The 18204-nt window shown below is 48.6% G+C and overlaps 1 protein-coding gene and 1 long non-coding RNA gene across 2 annotated transcripts in view; both read right to left on the bottom strand.

The window, feature by feature from the left end:
* The window catches only part of LOC142771806 (uncharacterized), a 578925-nt gene that overhangs the window by 33878 nt on the left and 526843 nt on the right, over positions 1 to 18204 (bottom strand). The window lies entirely within an intron of this gene.
* Positions 12734 to 18204, bottom strand: part of LOC119165057 (uncharacterized) — a 53492-nt gene continuing 48021 nt past the window's right edge. Inside the window, exons 8-9 of the mRNA XM_075873677.1 lie at positions 14073 to 14256; positions 12734 to 13116 (exon numbers count right to left, since the gene is read on the bottom strand). Of these exons, the coding sequence (XP_075729792.1) occupies positions 12967 to 13116; positions 14073 to 14256 (334 nt within the window). The 3' untranslated portion in view covers positions 12734 to 12966. The remainder of the gene's footprint in view (positions 13117 to 14072; positions 14257 to 18204) is intronic.

Below are 18204 nucleotides of genomic sequence, written 5' to 3'. Positions count from 1 at the left end.
AGGCAGTGAGTAGTTTGCTCCTCACTACAAACCTGACATGAAATAAGAAAACAAGAAGAAGGGGTTAAGAACGAATAGATACAGAGAGATGAAGTGACTAAATGAGGAAAGGAAGGAAACAAGCGTAGATGGAAAGAAGCAAACAAGAGGCACAGACACGCAACAAAAGCGAGTCATCCGCACCTCGCCACAAACATGAAATAAGAAAAGGAAGAGAAGGGGCAAAGAACGAATAACTAAGGACAGATGAATTGACTGAACGAATGAAGGAAGAAAACGAGGCGAGTAGAGGGAAAGGAGGAAGCAAGAGAAGAGAGGAGAAATCGTGTCTCGTTCGCGCATCTCGTGGCGCGAGAATTTTCCCCGCGCGTCCGGACCACTTCTCGATCAAAGTCGTGACAAACCGCGCGCCGCTTCGCCCTAGCGGCCTGAATGTATAAACGCGAGAAATGCGACAGACGAACCGCCGCGGCTTAACCCGGCTTCGTTTGAAGCCCCGGAAAGGCCGAGACAGTCGCGCAGGGCACGCTGTTTTGCGGTACGTCTCGTACATAACGTTCGCATGCCGTTATATTCCGATGCAGGCCTTCGGCACCGGAGGGCACAACGGGTCAATAGCGCGAGGAACGCGCAATCGATGGGTGAAGTGCATAGGCGAAAGACGTGGTGGATTGCGTGTAGCCGTGGCTGTCGTGAGCGCCTCAATCGAAAGAAAGAGAGTGGAACACTGTACAAACACACAACGCTGCACTCATGTACGCATAGCGTGAGCTTGGGAATATTGCGTGAACAGTCGTTCGGTTTCGTGGTGCGGCTGTTTACGTATGTTTCTTACCTACTTTGCTTTTTTTTTCCTGTCGGTGGTTTCATTCCCTGCGTTTACTGGGTCAGGGGTAGTCCACAAATGGCTCATACGTTTCGGTTCGCAAAATATTGAACAGAACCCCCCCTCCCCACCCCCCCAAGCGACAATGACAACAAGAACAAAATAAGGCGTTTGTTTTCATGAAACGCGAATGGGATTCATATTGAACCCATTGAACAATGTGTGTCGGCTGTAACAAAAATGCGTCCCTTGAATAATGGCTATAGGCGTCGTGTGAGTTCCTTTTAGAACAAAAGTATATAGAAAATGAAATAATGTAAAAGTAATTGAAAATGCGGCAAAGGTTACGGCGTTCTGACCTTTTTGAAAAGGTCCCACTTTTGGTCAGTGCCTACATACACTGCTGTGTATGATTTCATAGTGGGGTGGAAAATATGGCCGTATAAATGCGCGTCAGCTCAGTAATTTGTTTAAATAATGTCTCTGCAACTCTCATGCATAAACTTACCATCAACCTGATCCGATCCGATTGGACCTGACACACACACACACACACACACACACACACACACACACACACACACACACACACACACACACACACACACACACACACACACACACACACACACACACACACACACACGCGCGCGCGCGCGCGCACACACACACGCACACACACACACACACACGCACACACACACACAATGTGCAAGGGCACATTCCACATATTGTGCCTTTCAAATGATACAACCATGTTTGTGAGTGAGTAAGTGAGTGATTGAGTTTGACTGAGAGCGTCAGTATAAGTAACAGTTTGTTAGGCAAGAACACTTTACATGTATTGCCACTTTTGATGAGCCGAGGTCCGCTTACACAATTGTTTCGAAAGTGCATCAGGAAGAACAACTTTATGTACCACTGCATCAAGCTAGCAGCAACGTACGTGCGAGTGCCTCCGGTAACGGCACGTTGCATCGCACTGACCTTGCAATGCCCGGAAAGAGTTAAGTGTAACGGAAATATAACGTACAACGACGCTCAAGCTGTAACCATTGCACTGTGCGTCTCGACATTATAGTGTTGTTCTCCTTAATGCATAGCGTCCGCTCGACGAAGGCAATGTCGATTCCCTAATGGGCTTGTCGTAACAAATGGCACGCTAGACTTAAGTGCACGTCATGCTCGCTGCGCATAGAGCGTTATACGTATAGGCTACAGGCATTGCGGGGAGAGCATGTATTTTGGCTGCTATATCCGCAAGTGATTGGATATCCTGAGAAAACACAAAGGCTGCATAGAGTCATTGCGTACTGGCGAGCTTACAACGAACAATCTGTAGTGGGCGGTTTTATTTCCTGCTTCAATAGCGCTGCGCGGCCGACCATAATGTGGCTAATAATAACGCACTCAAAACTTGTGTGTTCTGTGCCGGCGGCTTCGTATTCAAGGCGCCGTTATTAATCGCGAACCAAATGTGAACTTGCTCCAGTTCTATGTCCTCTTAAGGAAATGTTTGCAGCTGCAGAGCGAATATAGACAAAGGTTACACTGCGCAGACGGCTGTTTTCTTTTCCTCTATTTTCGTGTTTTCGGTTTAGTCCATTACTCCGGGGGGGGGGGGGGGGCATTCAAAAGGACTCCTAATAACCTAGAAGTTTGTTGAAATGAAGTTCGTTAAAGTAAAATATCACTGAATATACTCCACTTATAAGCTTGTACCATGGAACGAAAATTTATGTTCTAACTACACCGGGCAAGCATACCCGACGGAGACGTAGTAAAGATCATCCCACAGCGCTGATGATGCATTCTAGGCAACACCGTTGCCTAGAATGCACCAACGTCAGATATCACCAGATGCACCAGAAAGATAGATAGATAGATAGATAGATAGATAGATAGATAGATAGATAGATAGATAGATAGATAGATAGATAGATAGATAGATAGATAGATAGATAGATAGATAGAGACAAAAATAAAGAGAAGATACAGGGTGATTAACCAGATCGAAGTTATCGTTTGCTACTTTGCACCGGAACTGCATGGTTGTGCCAGCTAGACCAACGTTGTTTATGCGTATTCAACGTTAAGGTGGATTAACAAGAGTCCCACCTGCTTGAGCTGGCGTCTACTGTGCTGCAGGAGTGGCCGTTCCGTCTGGAAGAATAAAAGCCTCGACGCAAGTGTGCCTTGATGCACGAGGCCAATTTGCTTTATCTAAATGCATTTTGATTCACAATTCAGCAATTGATTCCTTCTTTTTTGACGCTTAAATCACTTTATTAATTAAAGAATCTCAATTAGTTTGCCGGATTCACTGTATTAGTGTATCGGTTAACTTTAACAAACGCTGATGCACAAGGTAAATTCCTTTTAGCTTGTAGTCCTTGATTGATTGATATGTGGGGTTCAACGTTCCGAAACCACCATTTGATTATTAGAGACGCCGTAGTGGCGGGCTTCGAGAATTTCGACCACCTGGGGTTTGTTAATGTGCACCCAAATCCGAGCACACGAGCCTACAACATTTCCGCCTCCATCGGAAATGCACAAGTTGTAGTCCTTGCCAAGCGGCATCATTACATATCTGTATTCAACGTAAGAAGAATTTTAGCGTTAATCTTATTCACAACACCGCCATATGTGAAATCATCGGACAGATGAGCCGTACAAGGTACTCGACTTCAAATACGCCCATTATAAAACAATATTTTACGGGACGTGCACCGCAGTCCTATAGCCGCCGAAGCGCACAAATTCAGTCGACGTACGCCCCTCCCGAAAGCTGCATGCCGGTCCGTCTGACCGTTTCCCACAGCGCGAAGTGTCCCCGAGCACACCCGAGGCCGTAGTGGAATGACCGTGCCACGTACGGCGATGAAGCGCTTCGCTTTGACCGCTCACGGCGAACGGGGCGTAGTCGACACAGGGAGACGAATTATGGCCCGCGGCGGACAAACGAGCAACCCGATAGCAAACGAGAGAAGCAAACAACGAAACATCCTCTTACGGTTCACAGCGTTTATAGTAGACGCGGCATGTAGTTTCAGAGCGAAGGTATTTCTCTTGTAAATAACGCGAGCGATAAAAAAAAAAAAAAAAAAAACTGGTTGGTGCTGTCTGCCCGACGGAGTTGTGGAGCGCTCTGGTAGCGAAAATCGAAACCGCGTTCGCTTCGAAAGGCTTCTCCGCGGCTTAAATCGACGTTGAAAGCCAGAATGTCGTTGACGGAGTCTATTCTTCGACAGCTTCCAACGGGGCGTGACTCTTCGCGGTTCCCCAACTAGATACTTGAAGATGGCAGTGTAGGAATCGAATCTTGTTCAGAGTGCAAGAAAACATGGTGGGGAAGTGGCCCTAGTGTGAATTTTTGTTTTTGTTTTAGTGAAGCTCTTGTGGAGCGCTAGTGTGATACACAAGAATCCGACCATACGACGACGACACACGAAGTACAAGATGGCTGCACCTCTTCTTGTTCGAGTCTGTCTGAACTGCTTCACACAAGATATATGCCATTGGCAGCGAAAATGCGCGAAATCACGATAGACTCGGCGTTTGCTGCTGACATTGCCGACGTCAGGGCAGAAATAAGTGGTGACAGTGCCTGTGGGCAGGGTAGAGAGGGTGAGGAGGAAACCACGCTCTAGCCTTTGAACTATGAAGGATTTTGGGACCTTTGAAGGACGACACGCCAAATTAGCGCTCTTCAGGACACCAGACAGCATGAGTATAGGCGAATGATTTTGGTCGTGTTTTTTATTTTCCGAACATGCCACAAGAATTCAAAGAAAAAGAAATCACAGCATATCCACGGAGTGAATGATGATGAGTGAGGCGAAGCGTCCATCAGCGAGTCCGTGCTTCCGTCCGTCCGTTCGTTCTTGCTTCCGTGCGACCGCGTGACCATCCGCGCGTCCATCTGTCTGTCCGTGCGTCCGTCCACGAGTCTGTTCATCCATCTGTCTCTATATTCGTGCATCCATCCGTCCGTACATCCGCGCGTCTATCCATACACCCATCCGTCTGCTACTTTGCGTGTCCGTCCTTCCGTGCATCCATCTAGCACTCCAAGTATCGAAGTACCGCCATCTCCAATCTCGCATCCCCTGTGGCACATACCCGCTCTTGAGTGGGTATGTGCCACCAGTGGCTACGTACTACTACATACATACATGGGATGGACAGACCCATGCCTTAAGGAGCATCGCCCCTAAAAAAACTTAACATGTGAAGGTATGGCACACGCACTCACTCACAAGAATCAGCAAAAAAAAAAAAACAAATGGTTCTTCTGAAACGCGCTGATATGAAATCAGATACTTAAGAAGGAATAACCCTTCTAAGCAAGCTTCATGGGCATTTGCTAAACGTCTCCCTGTTGACAACTGGGCTCCGTCTTATGGCGCTGACGCACAGCAAAGATACCGCTCATGCACGTTAAAATCTGGGTGGCTGTATTTCCTTGAGGCTGTCCTGAATCCGCCTCCTGGAGGTGAGTTACCCGCACAACAAAAGCTACAAATTACCCTACAGAAACGTACATAATGCAAGGGGCATGAACCTGCTAATAGCCAAGTACGTCACACCCAGCCATTGCAATCCTCGTTCGCAATGCTAATGATGTCATATCAAAGCTGTCACAGCTGGATCTAGGCAAGTTGACTAGTTACAACTATGGCGAAATGTCTCCGTTTCACACATGAATCAAATTTGGACAATTTCCCAGATATACAGACACGAAATCTGTGCTTGAAGAACTGGAGATCGATCAAGGAACACCATCGAAACAGCGCCTAAGTGTTCTTCCAAGATGCCTTACGCATTTGCGATAAGCTACACCACAGCCTACGCTGCTCTTCAAGTGGCCAGTCATCGGCAGATCAAGCGTACACGTTCAGACGCAATATCGCAGGTGACTGCAAACGTAACGTCATGTACTCACCATTTACTGCACGCCATCTTAGGGATAATAAAAGTTTATCCAATCCAATCTTTAGCGGGTGCATGGTCCCTATACGCTTCCTCTTTCAACGACCACGATCTCACCTGCACGCCACTATCGTCCCTGTGAAGTCGCAACGCAGCCGGGCGTTGATGTCTTTGCTTCGTCGAACACTTCAGCAGAACACGCGAGGTCCGGTGAAATAGGGAGCATTTGGGGCACCAAGACTTTCGGTTGCTGCGTTCCTAAACCGAGCACTTGTAGCCTCCGTTGCTCATGTAATACGCCACTTCATTCTACGGAACACCGTTTTGTGCAGCACCTTTCGAGCCACTCTTGCACGCCGAGAGTACAACATGCAAAGCAGGCAACTAACTGTTCAGGCTGTCACTCGAAGGTGCAGTTCGTGAAGCGAAATGATATGTCGAATACCGCTGGGAATTCACAAAACATAAAGGGTCGACGAAGCAGCCACCTCGAAATGCTATAGAAGCAAGGCGAACCTGTAGTGAATCCACCGACAGCGGCGCCTTAACGCATGCTTGCGAGTAGAGGGAAGGGTTATCAGTAACTTATGTATTAAGAACAACGCCTGTCTTCAGGAACGTAGACCCAGCGTCCTGTCTGTCCTGGCAGATGTGTGCTAGAAATAACAAATCACGCGCTTTTCGCCACGCACGTGGTTATGGACAGAACTCGGTTGGACGCACGTCTAAAACAAACTTTGCTGGCAGGCCAGGGCTGTTGTTATAGGGCTCCAGAATCACACCGGGTTTAAGGACGAGAGATGAGTCTCGCTTTCACAGCCAGCGTAAAGGCTGATTGGTTGGTTACGTTGATTGTTTAGAGCGAACTCTAGGAGAACGCATGCGGCAGGAACAAGTTGGATGCTACCGGGGTGGTCCGTTCCATCTCGCCTGCAGCCTCCCCTTCAAGGATGAATGAACCCGGCAAGCGATATATACAGTCATCAGCAATCTTAACACGAACGCTCCACAGTGTGTCCAGAAGCGGTTTGAATGACGCTAGCGCCACGTAGATTTCGATTCCGATGCCGAGATTTTAACCATGCACGTCGACCTAACAAAGCATAACGAGGTATTAACTCGGCAACAGAGTCCAGCGCTTCGCGGCTTCCATCAGTCCAGGTATTCGGCCATTCCAGCGACGCAGGCGGCGCCATGTAGCCGGGATCCGAAGCTGTCACACGGTGGTAAAACTGCGACGCATTTCGGTCTCTCAGTAGTCGTAAACCAATGAACGCGTCTTCAGGCTCTGCGACGCTGACGTAGACGCTCGCGGCATCACCATCTCGTCCGCCATTTTGACGTTCCTCTGCGCCGCCTATAGTCGCTGGAATGATCGAATAGTCCAGCTTATGCGTCGGAGCGTCCGTGTTAAGCTTGCTTGCTGATGACTGTACATCCTCGTCTGTACTTGGCCAGCGCTTCATATCGATTGCTATGTTCACGAAACATTGCTACCCGTATTCACAGCATAGATAAAGAAAAAAAAAACAGGTTAAGAATGGACACTCACATAATCTAATCTATCGATCTAATCAAATCGATCCTAGCGCTCTTGGTGGTTGGTGAGAGAAACTGGCCTGCGCTTTCCGTTTCGGTTTCACTGGCGCGAATTCTGGATCGCTGTGCGCAACCGACGTTTGGCTATGGCGAAAGTTGATGATTTCAGACCACTTTTGTCAGCGCAAAAGGCAAGGCCGTTTGGATTTAGCGATTCTCTATGTTGTACAGCTGAAAACTGTTCGTGCGAATTGAAGTCATAACGTAATTTTTTATTTCGACTAAGTTATATAAGAAGATCGAGGTAATGTGTGAAGCGTTGTTTTTATTCCAAGGCAAAGTAGAGGCTGAGTATATAGAAAGCGCGAAGTCAGAAGATCATCACACAGAAATGCTTTGCTACATACAAACGTTGCATTATGTTCAGATTTCACCGCCGCTTACAGCCCCAAACTGTTTTTTTTTTGCGAACCTCGCCCTCGTCACAAGCTTCAGAAAAAGGTTACACTGAGTGAATAAGACACCAAGTAAGAAACACAGAAACACGCCCCACACGAAGCGTGACGTGTGTGGGTGTGTTTGCGTTTCTTACATGCATCTTATTCGCGCAGTTGTAACCTTTTTCTGGATCAATGACCCAACTAGCTTAACAACATGTCGTTCAACAAGCTTCGCTTGAAAACGGGCCTGACCTGCTGTATCAAACACGAAAACACCAAAGCAGCCGACGTCGACGAAACATTCCCGCTGTTATGCCTGGGCTTGTCGAATGCTGGTATGGCGGGTACTCGAATCGACGCGAATCGTAGATGCTGTTTGTGGTAGTACGTCGATTTCTACGGAAGATGTGTTGAATAAATTGCTTTCTTTTCTGTAAATATGCCAAGTATGGGCGTATAATTATTGTTTTGTAAAAAAAAAAAAGCAACCGTTGGAAGGGTGATAGCTTTTTTTTGTTTTTTTGCACTTGCGTCCTCTGGCGTTTGGTGGGAGCGCTATAGTTTGTAACGTAGTCGTGACGTACTTCCTGAGGCCAGATTTCGCCGAGTGTTCACTCTTAACTTCTTCTTTTTCTAAGTGAACAGCGTCCGCCGGCGCAAGTTTCTGTTCACCTGTCATGCATACGGCTGATGCGCGCAATATAGTGTCACACGAGGAAACGGCGCTGTGATAAAGAGCCGAAACATGGTGTCATTGGCCTTTCTTCAATCAATCAGCCAACCAACTAATCAATCAATCAATCAATCAATCGTTGTGTATACGTACAGTGGCAATCAAAATTTTGGAGCCCACAAGAGCGCGTGGCGAACAGCACCACGGCGCCCTCTCATGGCGACCAGAGAAACTCGAGAGCGCGCACAGGCGTATATTTTTCTGCCTGACAGCCTGTGCTTTCCCTTTCTTCAACTGAGTGCACACCCGAACGCCAGGAAAATTTCATGATGTCGCTTTTGGAGTGGCCGTGGAAGCACCAAGCGATGATATCGCGAAAAAAAAAAAAAGAACGTAGCTTGTAGTGGCAGTGCTCGGTGTGTGCCGCTTCTGAGCCTCAATTGGTCTCAAACGCCACGCGGTGTTATGAGGCGCGGCCTCCGAAATCCCACCGCTACGCCACCACTGTTGCGACGCGCGCCTCCGACGACGTTACGAAGGGCGCCTCGATATCTCACTGCTGCAACCACTGTTTCGAAAGACGGCGGCGCCAACACGGTCCCGAAGGCGCCACTGCTTCGAACTCCGCCGGGAAGGTCACCAGCCGTTTGGTAGCATAGGTTTCTCAGCTCGCGACTGCTTCTGCGCAGAGCTGATAGACGAGCGGACGGGACGACGGTGAGTTTAAACAAGGTTTATGTACAGCATATATACAGAGGCGTTACAAATTCGGCACTGGGGCCGACAGAGACTCGAAGAGCCGAGCTCTCCTCTCTAACACATAGGTCTGCTCTTAAATGGGTCTGATGTCAAAGGGGGTCCCTCTCGACGCGCCGCAGGGCTTCTTTTATATGCCCCGGGTCCAACCCAAACGTCCAACCAGAAGCGCCGCTGGTCGCGAGGTCAGAATCCTCCAATGAGGTCGCCGCTGGGCCACGTCCTTCTTTCTCATCGAATCTGGAGAGGCTGCGCTGCAGGTGGCTGTACCCAAGGACGAGTGACGTCGCCGCGCATTGCGTCAGCCGCCAGACAGGAAGACGCCAGTTGTTTACTCGACGGGCTCGCTTGCTGAGGTGACTCATTGCACGTGCACGCCAGAAAGGCGCCGTGCGTGTTTACGCCGTTGAGTTGTTCGCGTCAGGCGGGCTGGCCTTGACACAGATTGCCTTTTTCAGAGGCACGGACGTTCGCTGTGGACTCGCAGGCATAACAGCGGTGGCGAAAACATGCACATTGCGCCAGTTTTCTTTTTAATTGGTACATGTGATGTGATTATCGAGCAGCGCTGTCTCTTGGTGAAGCACGCCATATACGTGTTTTCACTACCGCGAAACGTCTGGGACGAAGGCTAAGAAGCGCGCCCCGAGAACTGTCACTATATAGTGACAGTATACTGTTGCGTACTTGTGTCGCGATATCATCACTCAGTGCTTCCGCGGCGTACCACATTGACTGCAAAATGGGGACTTCGCGTTCTTTTTTTTTTTTGCTTTCCTTTGTACGCAAAGTTGAAGCAAGCGAGAAGACAGGCTGCCATGTAGAAAAGGTTGCGCTTGCGCAGTGCGCGCAATCAAGCTTCTCGCCCCCGTGGCCTCCTAAATTTTGATCGCCGCTGTTCGTGATAAGCACCTTAATCGAAACGCTCGAAGTTGACGGACTACACCGTATCATTTGCGCAGATATCTTGTACAGTGCTCCCAGATTGAACCGCGTCAACTTACGGTTAAGCAATGCGCGTGCTTTCGTAAACACTATCGACAGTTCATATCAAATGAACGCAGTTTCGGCTCGAACGCTCAAAAGAAAGCCATTGCATTCAGCGGCCGGCTTCGTAGTGACACGACGAGATTGTTTTGAACGATTGCGCTTATACCAGCCATTATAGGAAGAAGCTTTGATATCGCATATCGATCCGTCAGCATATTACGTACGCGCGTGTGATAATAATTGTTGCGGTACTGCACGCCATAACTTCAACGTTACTATGAGGCACATCGTAATGGAGGGTCCCAAAAAGTTCGACAAACGGAGGTTCAACGGGCGCCTCGATCTACGCACACTAACTTCTCGCATTTCGCTTCCATCGAAAAGCGGCCGCCATCACCGGGATTCGAACCTGCCACCTTCCGGTCAGGGGACGAGCGCCATAACCGATTAGATGGGAGCCAACGTAAGCAGCTGCCGTAAGCTCCGGGCATCATTACAAGAGGTGATGCACAACTGCGTCGGATAGGTGTGTGTGTGAGGAAGTGTGCATAAAAACGCTGCATGCCAAAGCAGTTTTTACTGCGATAGCAATGATACGGACACTCTCGGCTGGATTTTGCCACCGGCGTCGGCATCGCCGTCCCTCACCGTATATGTATACGTATCTATATATATGAAAACGCTATAAAGCGAAATAATCCAGAAAAAGACTCCGGTGCACGAAATCGAAGCTCCGACCTCTGAATTCTGAGTGCGAGGCGTTAGCCACTGAGCCACGAAGGAGCACCTCCTTCAACGTTCAAACGGCAAGCTATTTATACCTATCACTTGCCGCTGGCAATGCGAATCTCTGGGGAACAACTACAGGGTTTTAATCATTACCAGCGAGATGGCACAATGAGCGCGCGTCGCCAGATCGTCACGACGCGGCGGCGCGCGCTCTCATCTCCCACGCGTACACTTTGCCCCGCGGAGAAGGGATGTCCTCGCATGCGCTCGCTTATCTCGCGTTGGGGATAATCGTAAACCTTGGGCTTTCACCAAAACGATTCTGTTGTAGCTACCGGGCGCACAATGGTCAATGCACTCGTTGCACAGTTTCCGTTAGCGAAAAGGGCGCGCTTTTCAGACAGAGTGAAGTAACAACTGAGACGCTTATTCACGTTCATCTGTACCTATGAGTATGTTTCGTGCGTCATTTGTGCGTGAAAAACGTGGGGCACGCTTCGATGTGCTTGCCATTATTCGCATGGCCTTCCGATTTGTTGCTATCACGTTCATCCTTTCACCTTTGCGGCAAAGCTGCTAGTTTTTTGAAAATTCGAATCATTTCTCAGCGAACTTCAGCGACTTTGAGCGTATCTATCTATCTATCTATCTATCTATCTATCTATCTATCTATCTATCTATCTATCTATCTATCTATCTATCTATCTATCTATCTATCTATCTATCTATCTATCTATCTATCTATCCGCCTACAACTTTTAGCTCTCCTGGCCGTTTCGATAATGGTATCGATACCAAACTTGGTATGGCATAACATGACTGTATGACGAGAATATTTGACACGTCACAACATGAAAATTATGACATGTATGTCATGAATGTTATGATTTACATTTCATGGTCGTGCTGCTTTTGCGATGGTTTCATGGCATGTTGCCAAACCGGCATGGTATGACAGGATTGCATGGCGAACACAAGCGACACACTCTAACATAAAAATCATTACATGCATGTCATGTAACAACATGACTACATGCCGCGCTCATGATGCGCTCACGGCCGTTTCGCTAGCTTTTACGTGACGTCAATGGATGACGAAGGTATGTGACTGGTGCAAACATGGTAATCATGAGATGCGTGTCATGTGAGAACATGACTACTTGCCACAGTCAAGGCACCAATACATTTCGATGTGACCCGGCCCGCGTGCGCACCGGCGTTCGTTTCGTCGCGTCACACCGGCGTTGCGAAGCCAGGCACCGGTCCTGCCATATACTCGCAGGCGCGCGCTGCGTTGCTTTGACGCATGCGCGTTTCAGCGCGTCCGGTGTCCCACCGTCACACAAAGACGCAGACGCACTGCTGTCTGGGTAACGCATCGGTGCGAAATGCAGCATGCCGCGTTTCGCGCCGGTTGCCGCCCTGCCGCTCTATAGTGAGGCCGCGCCGACGTACGCTGGTCGCGTTGGTCGCGCCTGGGATCACACGATAGAATGCTCACGTTTTGCTGACGTATACCGTCGCTGTGCTCGGCGTGCGCGCGCGTCAACGTTACGTTGGAGTATATTGGGCCCTTCCTGATGCGCTCTCGGCCGCTTCGCTAGCTCCACATATACCCAATTTGGTGTTACGTGACGTGAATAGAGGACGAAGGTAAACAACACATTCGAACATGATAATCATGACACGGAAGTCACGCACGGCAAAATTTAACTCCACCTCGTAACGTTGTGCTGATTTTAAAGTGACACATGAACCTGCCTCATCCGTGCTTCGCATATCATCGATTCCCACTGTACGTGGGATCTGCTTTTTTTTTTTTTTCACGCTGTTAGCTATAAGTCCTCTCGAGCCAAACATTTTCATTTATTAGTGTTGGAGAGAAGCAGAAGTGAGCACTTGTCTGGTGCCTCTCTACTCTCTAATAACGCAGCACCAGTAAATCATTCGACATTGTCACAAGCAGCTGTACAGCGTGCCGTGGAAGTAGAACAAAGTTCGGCACTTTCGTTCTGATGGAACTGTGCCAAAGTATACGTGCACAGAGCCCCAGTCGACGCAATGAGCTTGAGCATCCGCTAGAAGTGGGGCTTGAAAAACTTCAAGAAGATGCGCTCGATCGTGCCCACGTCATACCCGCTGTCGATGTACACTGCCCCAGCCACAGACTGGAGAAAGTTGTGCAGGAAGCTGCTCTTTCTTTCACCTTCTGCTGCGGGCAAGGACACCTGCAAGAAGTGACCAATTCGCAGAAATTTAAAGCACGTGACGTGTACTATATAAGTATTGTTTCTACAGTGTTACCAAACGACGCATGAATAACAATAAAAGTAAGATAATTGCGTAGAAGTCGAACGCACGCTGAGAACCGGGGGAATACCCGCACTTGTGGACGAAGCCTGGCCCAAAAATGGTGGCGCGTTGGCGCTAAAGCCTTTCGCTGATCGGCACGTGTATGAATTAATCCTTTCAGCGCTTTATGTTTCGTTTTAGTCAGATAAACTTCTTGTGCCAGTTTTTTTTGATAGTTAGGACCACAGAAGACCACAAACGAAAATTTGAGCCAGTGGAGCGTGCATTTTTGCATTAATTAAAACGGCGTCCAATTAGGTCGTCGGGGCTTAGTGATTGGAAAATCAGAAAAAAATGGCTTCTTTATTACTCCCAATCAATACTGTACACAAAATGGAAACCAATGTCGTACTCGTCAACTTAATAATCATTGAAACAGCGTCGACGTCTCAAAAATGGCGCTTGTACCCTCCTCACCTTACGCGTACCGGCTTCACCGAAGACTTCGCTCACGATTCTTCTTTGTTGCTGCTACCTCCCCAACGGTACCGCAATATTGATGTGAATTTCCGCTGGGATCATTGAAGAACTATTTCCACAAAAATGAGCAGTATTGATTACATTTCCGAGACGCTAAAAGAAATGTGCGGTGGTGTCAATTGACACCGCCAGGGCCGAAAGGGTTAAAAATAGCGAATGTATGCTCTGTTTTATTGAGTATATGCACTGTTTTAATGCGGTAAGGAATATCTTCTATGGTAACACCGTTTGCAATAACACCATGGAGAGAGGTACGTCGATAAGAAAACACGTCTACTTGTCCGGGTATGACTATGGTCGAAGCACTCTGCTCACTGTCAAAGGTAGTCTGTCGAGGATATCGCCGTCTCACCTGTAATCTCGCATCGTGCGCGTACTCTGTCATGGACGTCTTCTCGGGCCCTTCGTCGAGGAAGACGTACTGGTCGAGGCCGTTGAGAGCGGCCACACGTGCCAGCGTCTCGTGTCGGAGCAGCCGCGTCTTGGCGTCGTGCAGCTCCTGGTTGCCCTTGAGCGTGCCGTTCTTCACCATGTCTCTTTGGATAGAAATACCGAAACCAGGCAAAAAAAAAAAGTCAGGTTGCATTCAGAGACATTGCTTGAATAAGTATTGCTTGCCCACGTATGTATGTGTATGTGTATGCGCGCGTGTGTGTGTGTGTGTGTGTGTGTGAGTGCATGCATGTATGCATGCATGTATACGCGGATGTGCATGCATGTATACGCAGCATGTATACGCATGCATGTATACGTGGGTATACGCAGGTATACGCAGGTATGCATGCAGGTCACGCAGGTATACCCGTGACCCGCAGGTCAAGGGATCAAATCCCGGCTGTGGCGACTGAATTTTCCATGGAGGCGAAAATGTTGTAGGCCCGTGTGCTCAGATATGGGTGCACGTTAAAGAAATCGTCAAAATTTCCGGAGCCTTCCACTACGGCGTCTCTCATAATCATATGGTAGTTTGGGACGTTAAAACCCACATATCAATTAGTCACGATCTCTATGTTAGAGTTTGTCACTTATGTTCGCCATGCAGTCATGTCATACCATAAGAGTTTTGCAACATATCATGTGAATGAAATCACTGCTGGAGCAGCAAGACTATTTCATTTCATTTCATTTTTATTTCCTTAAGGACCCCACTGGGGGTTATTACATAAGGTGTGGATACACAGGAAAAGAGAACATTTGAATACGTTAATTTTCGCAGCACAGGTGATTGGTAACATTTGTCGCGAAGGATGATGGGCTGGTGGTTGAAACAATGGAGCAGGGAAGGTCGTTCCAATCCTTGACGGCGCGGGGAAAGAAATAATAAGTATTGCATACTTAAGTATTGCATGAAATGTAAATCATGATATTCATGACATACATGTCATTATTTTTATGTCAATACGAGTCACTTATGCTCGTCATACAGTCATGTTGTGCCATACCAATTTTGGTATTGATACCATTATCGAGACAACCAGGAGAGCTAGAAGTCGTAGGCGGATAGATAGATAGACAAGCTGAAAGTCGCCGAAGATCGCTAAGAAATGCTTCGCATTAGAAACCTGCTGCGGGTGCACGATAGTTTAAGTTTAGCGCGACTGTACATGCGTTTCGTCTGTCCGACCACGTCTGCTGTCTCCCTTCGTTCCAAGAGCGCTGATCTCATTTGCAGACCCCACAGGCTCTACGTGCCAAAACTACGACACAATAATGAAGCGGATCACATTTATTGCCAATGCGGGAAAGGGCATCTGTGCGCCTTAAACGTTCAAACAATTGGCTTATTCCACTAACATAGGCTTGTCTTAGCCGTTTCTGAGGCGAGTGGCCGCACAAACCAGAGTGTGACAAACGCTAACTTGAAGACACAGACGTCATTTAGCCTGTGAGGTGCACGAAAAAAAAGTGCGTGTTCTTATAGGTGCAAAAAAGTGAAACGACAACGTATGAAATAAAATAAATATAAATATATCAGTAGTGTGTGCTGCCTCCACATTCACACAGCTTGATGCAGATAATGAACTATTGCCCTATCAGGATAATAGGACAATATAATAGAGTAAGGTGCGCCTATCGCGGTGGTATAGAGACGCTCTAGGCGCCGACCAGTGCGGACGCGCGAAGATCGGCTCCTGCTTTCAAGAATGCTTTCCTGTGGTATTCACGAATTTGTCGCCGAGTTTTCAGTCCCATCGTGTGCCTAAGTTCTCAAGAAATCAGCAGATACCACCTTTGTGCTGGTGAGTGGACTTTTAAACCGTTTTTGGGGCATTTTTACACGGCAACGCCACCGGGGGATTTAAGCCTAACAACCAAAAAGGTGATTGTCGCTGATGCGCCGACCCGGCGCCAACGTGACTCAACGCTCTGCGCGTTCCAGAACCTGCAACTGAGAATGGAATACCAAGTAGATGGAGAGGACATCGCCCGCAGCACAGTGATCTGTGTTTTGAAGGACCAAATAAAAGTTTATCCAATCCATCTCTCCAGAGGATTGCACGGAAGACATGGGTTGGAAGGAAGCCGAAACGAGACGCTCAAGGAATAAGCAAGCCGCGGTTAGCGTTTCTGCTGCCAAGGTGTCGACCAAGGCTGGCATTGCGGGAGACGCTCGAGCCAGTCGTAGTAGGTATGATACGAAGCATACAATCGTGCGAGCTGGGCGCATGCCGCCACTACCCAAGGACTTCAGCAAAATTGTGCTACGACCACGTGGAGGATTAAATATCTCGAGAATTGGCACTGGAGCCGTGGCAGACGCGATAGTACTGGCGGCAGGCATCAAAGAGGAGGAGGCCATGCAGGACATCATCTGTTCTAACTTGCAGCAGAACATTATGGTGGCAAGCACTCCGGACCAAGACAGAGTTTCAAGATACCTCAAGGTCAAGCAAATTGACATTGGAGGGAAAGTTTTCGAGGTTAGCGCGTACGCCACGGCACCCCATGATACTTGTAAAGGAGTGATTCGTGGGATCCCCGTAAGCGATACTCAGGACATTTTGACCCGAAAGATTTTGAACGCGAACAACCCGCTCGCGCTGCAGGCCAAGAGAATCAAGGACACCGGGACAATCATCATAGCGTTCGAAAGACACAAGGTGCCCAGATTCGTGAGATATGGACCTTCACTTTTGCAGTGCTCCCTTTACCGCAAGAACATCGATATTTGTTACGTCTGTGGAAAGCTAGGACATCGGTCTGACGTCTGTCCGAACCCAGCTGAAACCATCTGCAGAGGCTGCGAGATCAAGAACCCAGATAGCCTGCACCAGTGCAATCCAAGATGCAGGCTGTGTGACGGTCACCATCCCACGGCAGACAAAGAGTGCAAGAACAGGTTCTTAGTGCCATACGTCGTCAGACGCAGACGTTGGGAAAGATCGCGAGCAGCCGCAGAAGCCCGGGACGCATCAATCACATCGAGTCTAGACATCAACGACAAGCAGCTTATTCCAGCCTACGGGACCCAGAGCATCCAGACTACTCAAGAACAGGAAAGGCGGCCCCACTCCAGGGGGAGGTCACGTTACAGAAGAGGTTCTAGACCCAAGGCACGCTCCCAATCACGGGGGCGCTCAAGTTCTCAAGGTCACCATCAGTGTCGGGATCAGCCTGGGCGGCGCCCGAATGGCCAGCTGTCTGGCGTTCAGTTTGAGATCACGGCTTCACACCCGGGGAGGACGCCTGCAGTTACATCGAAAGGCAGCTGGGCTGAGCGAGTGGGCAACGGCGCGGCAGAGGTGATGACAGGTAAGCTGCCAGAGCATGATAGAATTGCACAGCTAGAGCAAGAAAACGCGAGACTTACAAAATCGAATGAGAGGCTATCAGCTGAGTTAAAGGAAATAAAAACTCTTCTCACTAAGCTAACCAGCGCGCAGTCTTCACAGCCAATGCCTCAGCTAGTTTATGTCCCTGTGGCTGAAAACATGGGGGACTCGAGAACCGCTAAAAAGAGGGCAGTCATGGCAGAACACGTGGAAGCCAACCAAACGACCATGTCAGATATGAGAGAGGTCTTTGACACGCTCAGCAAAGTAGTAGCTAATCTTAGCGAGCAGATGGGTAGGCTACAGTCAAGCGTGGCGGCACTGGAAGAGCATATGACTTTGCGCATTACAAAGGTCGAATCATATCTGCACAATACAGCAAGGCCTCCTCATGCACCAAACTCACCCCTTCGGCCACCAATACTAGTGGTACCAAACCTGTCGACAGGTGCAGCATCAGGCTCTGGCCGCCCATGTAATAACCATGATGGCAGCGCTACGTGAAGCATTTCGTATCTGGCAATGCAACTGTAGAGGTTACCTTAAAAAGAAGGCAGCCCTACAGCAGTATATCAGGAGCAGCCAAGAAAAGCCTCATATTATATTATTACAAGAAACCCTTTCACCGCAAGCAACGTTGCCTGGATTCCGGCCTGTAATAGGGGATACTGAAGGGAGGGGAGTCTGCACCTTCGTATGCAACAGACTAAC

The sequence above is a fragment of the Rhipicephalus microplus genome, chromosome 9, assembly GCF_043290135.1.
Source record: "Rhipicephalus microplus isolate Deutch F79 chromosome 9, USDA_Rmic, whole genome shotgun sequence".
Classification (NCBI taxonomy): Eukaryota; Metazoa; Arthropoda; class Arachnida; order Ixodida; family Ixodidae; genus Rhipicephalus; species Rhipicephalus microplus.
This window is presented reverse-complemented; position numbering and strand designations above follow the sequence as displayed.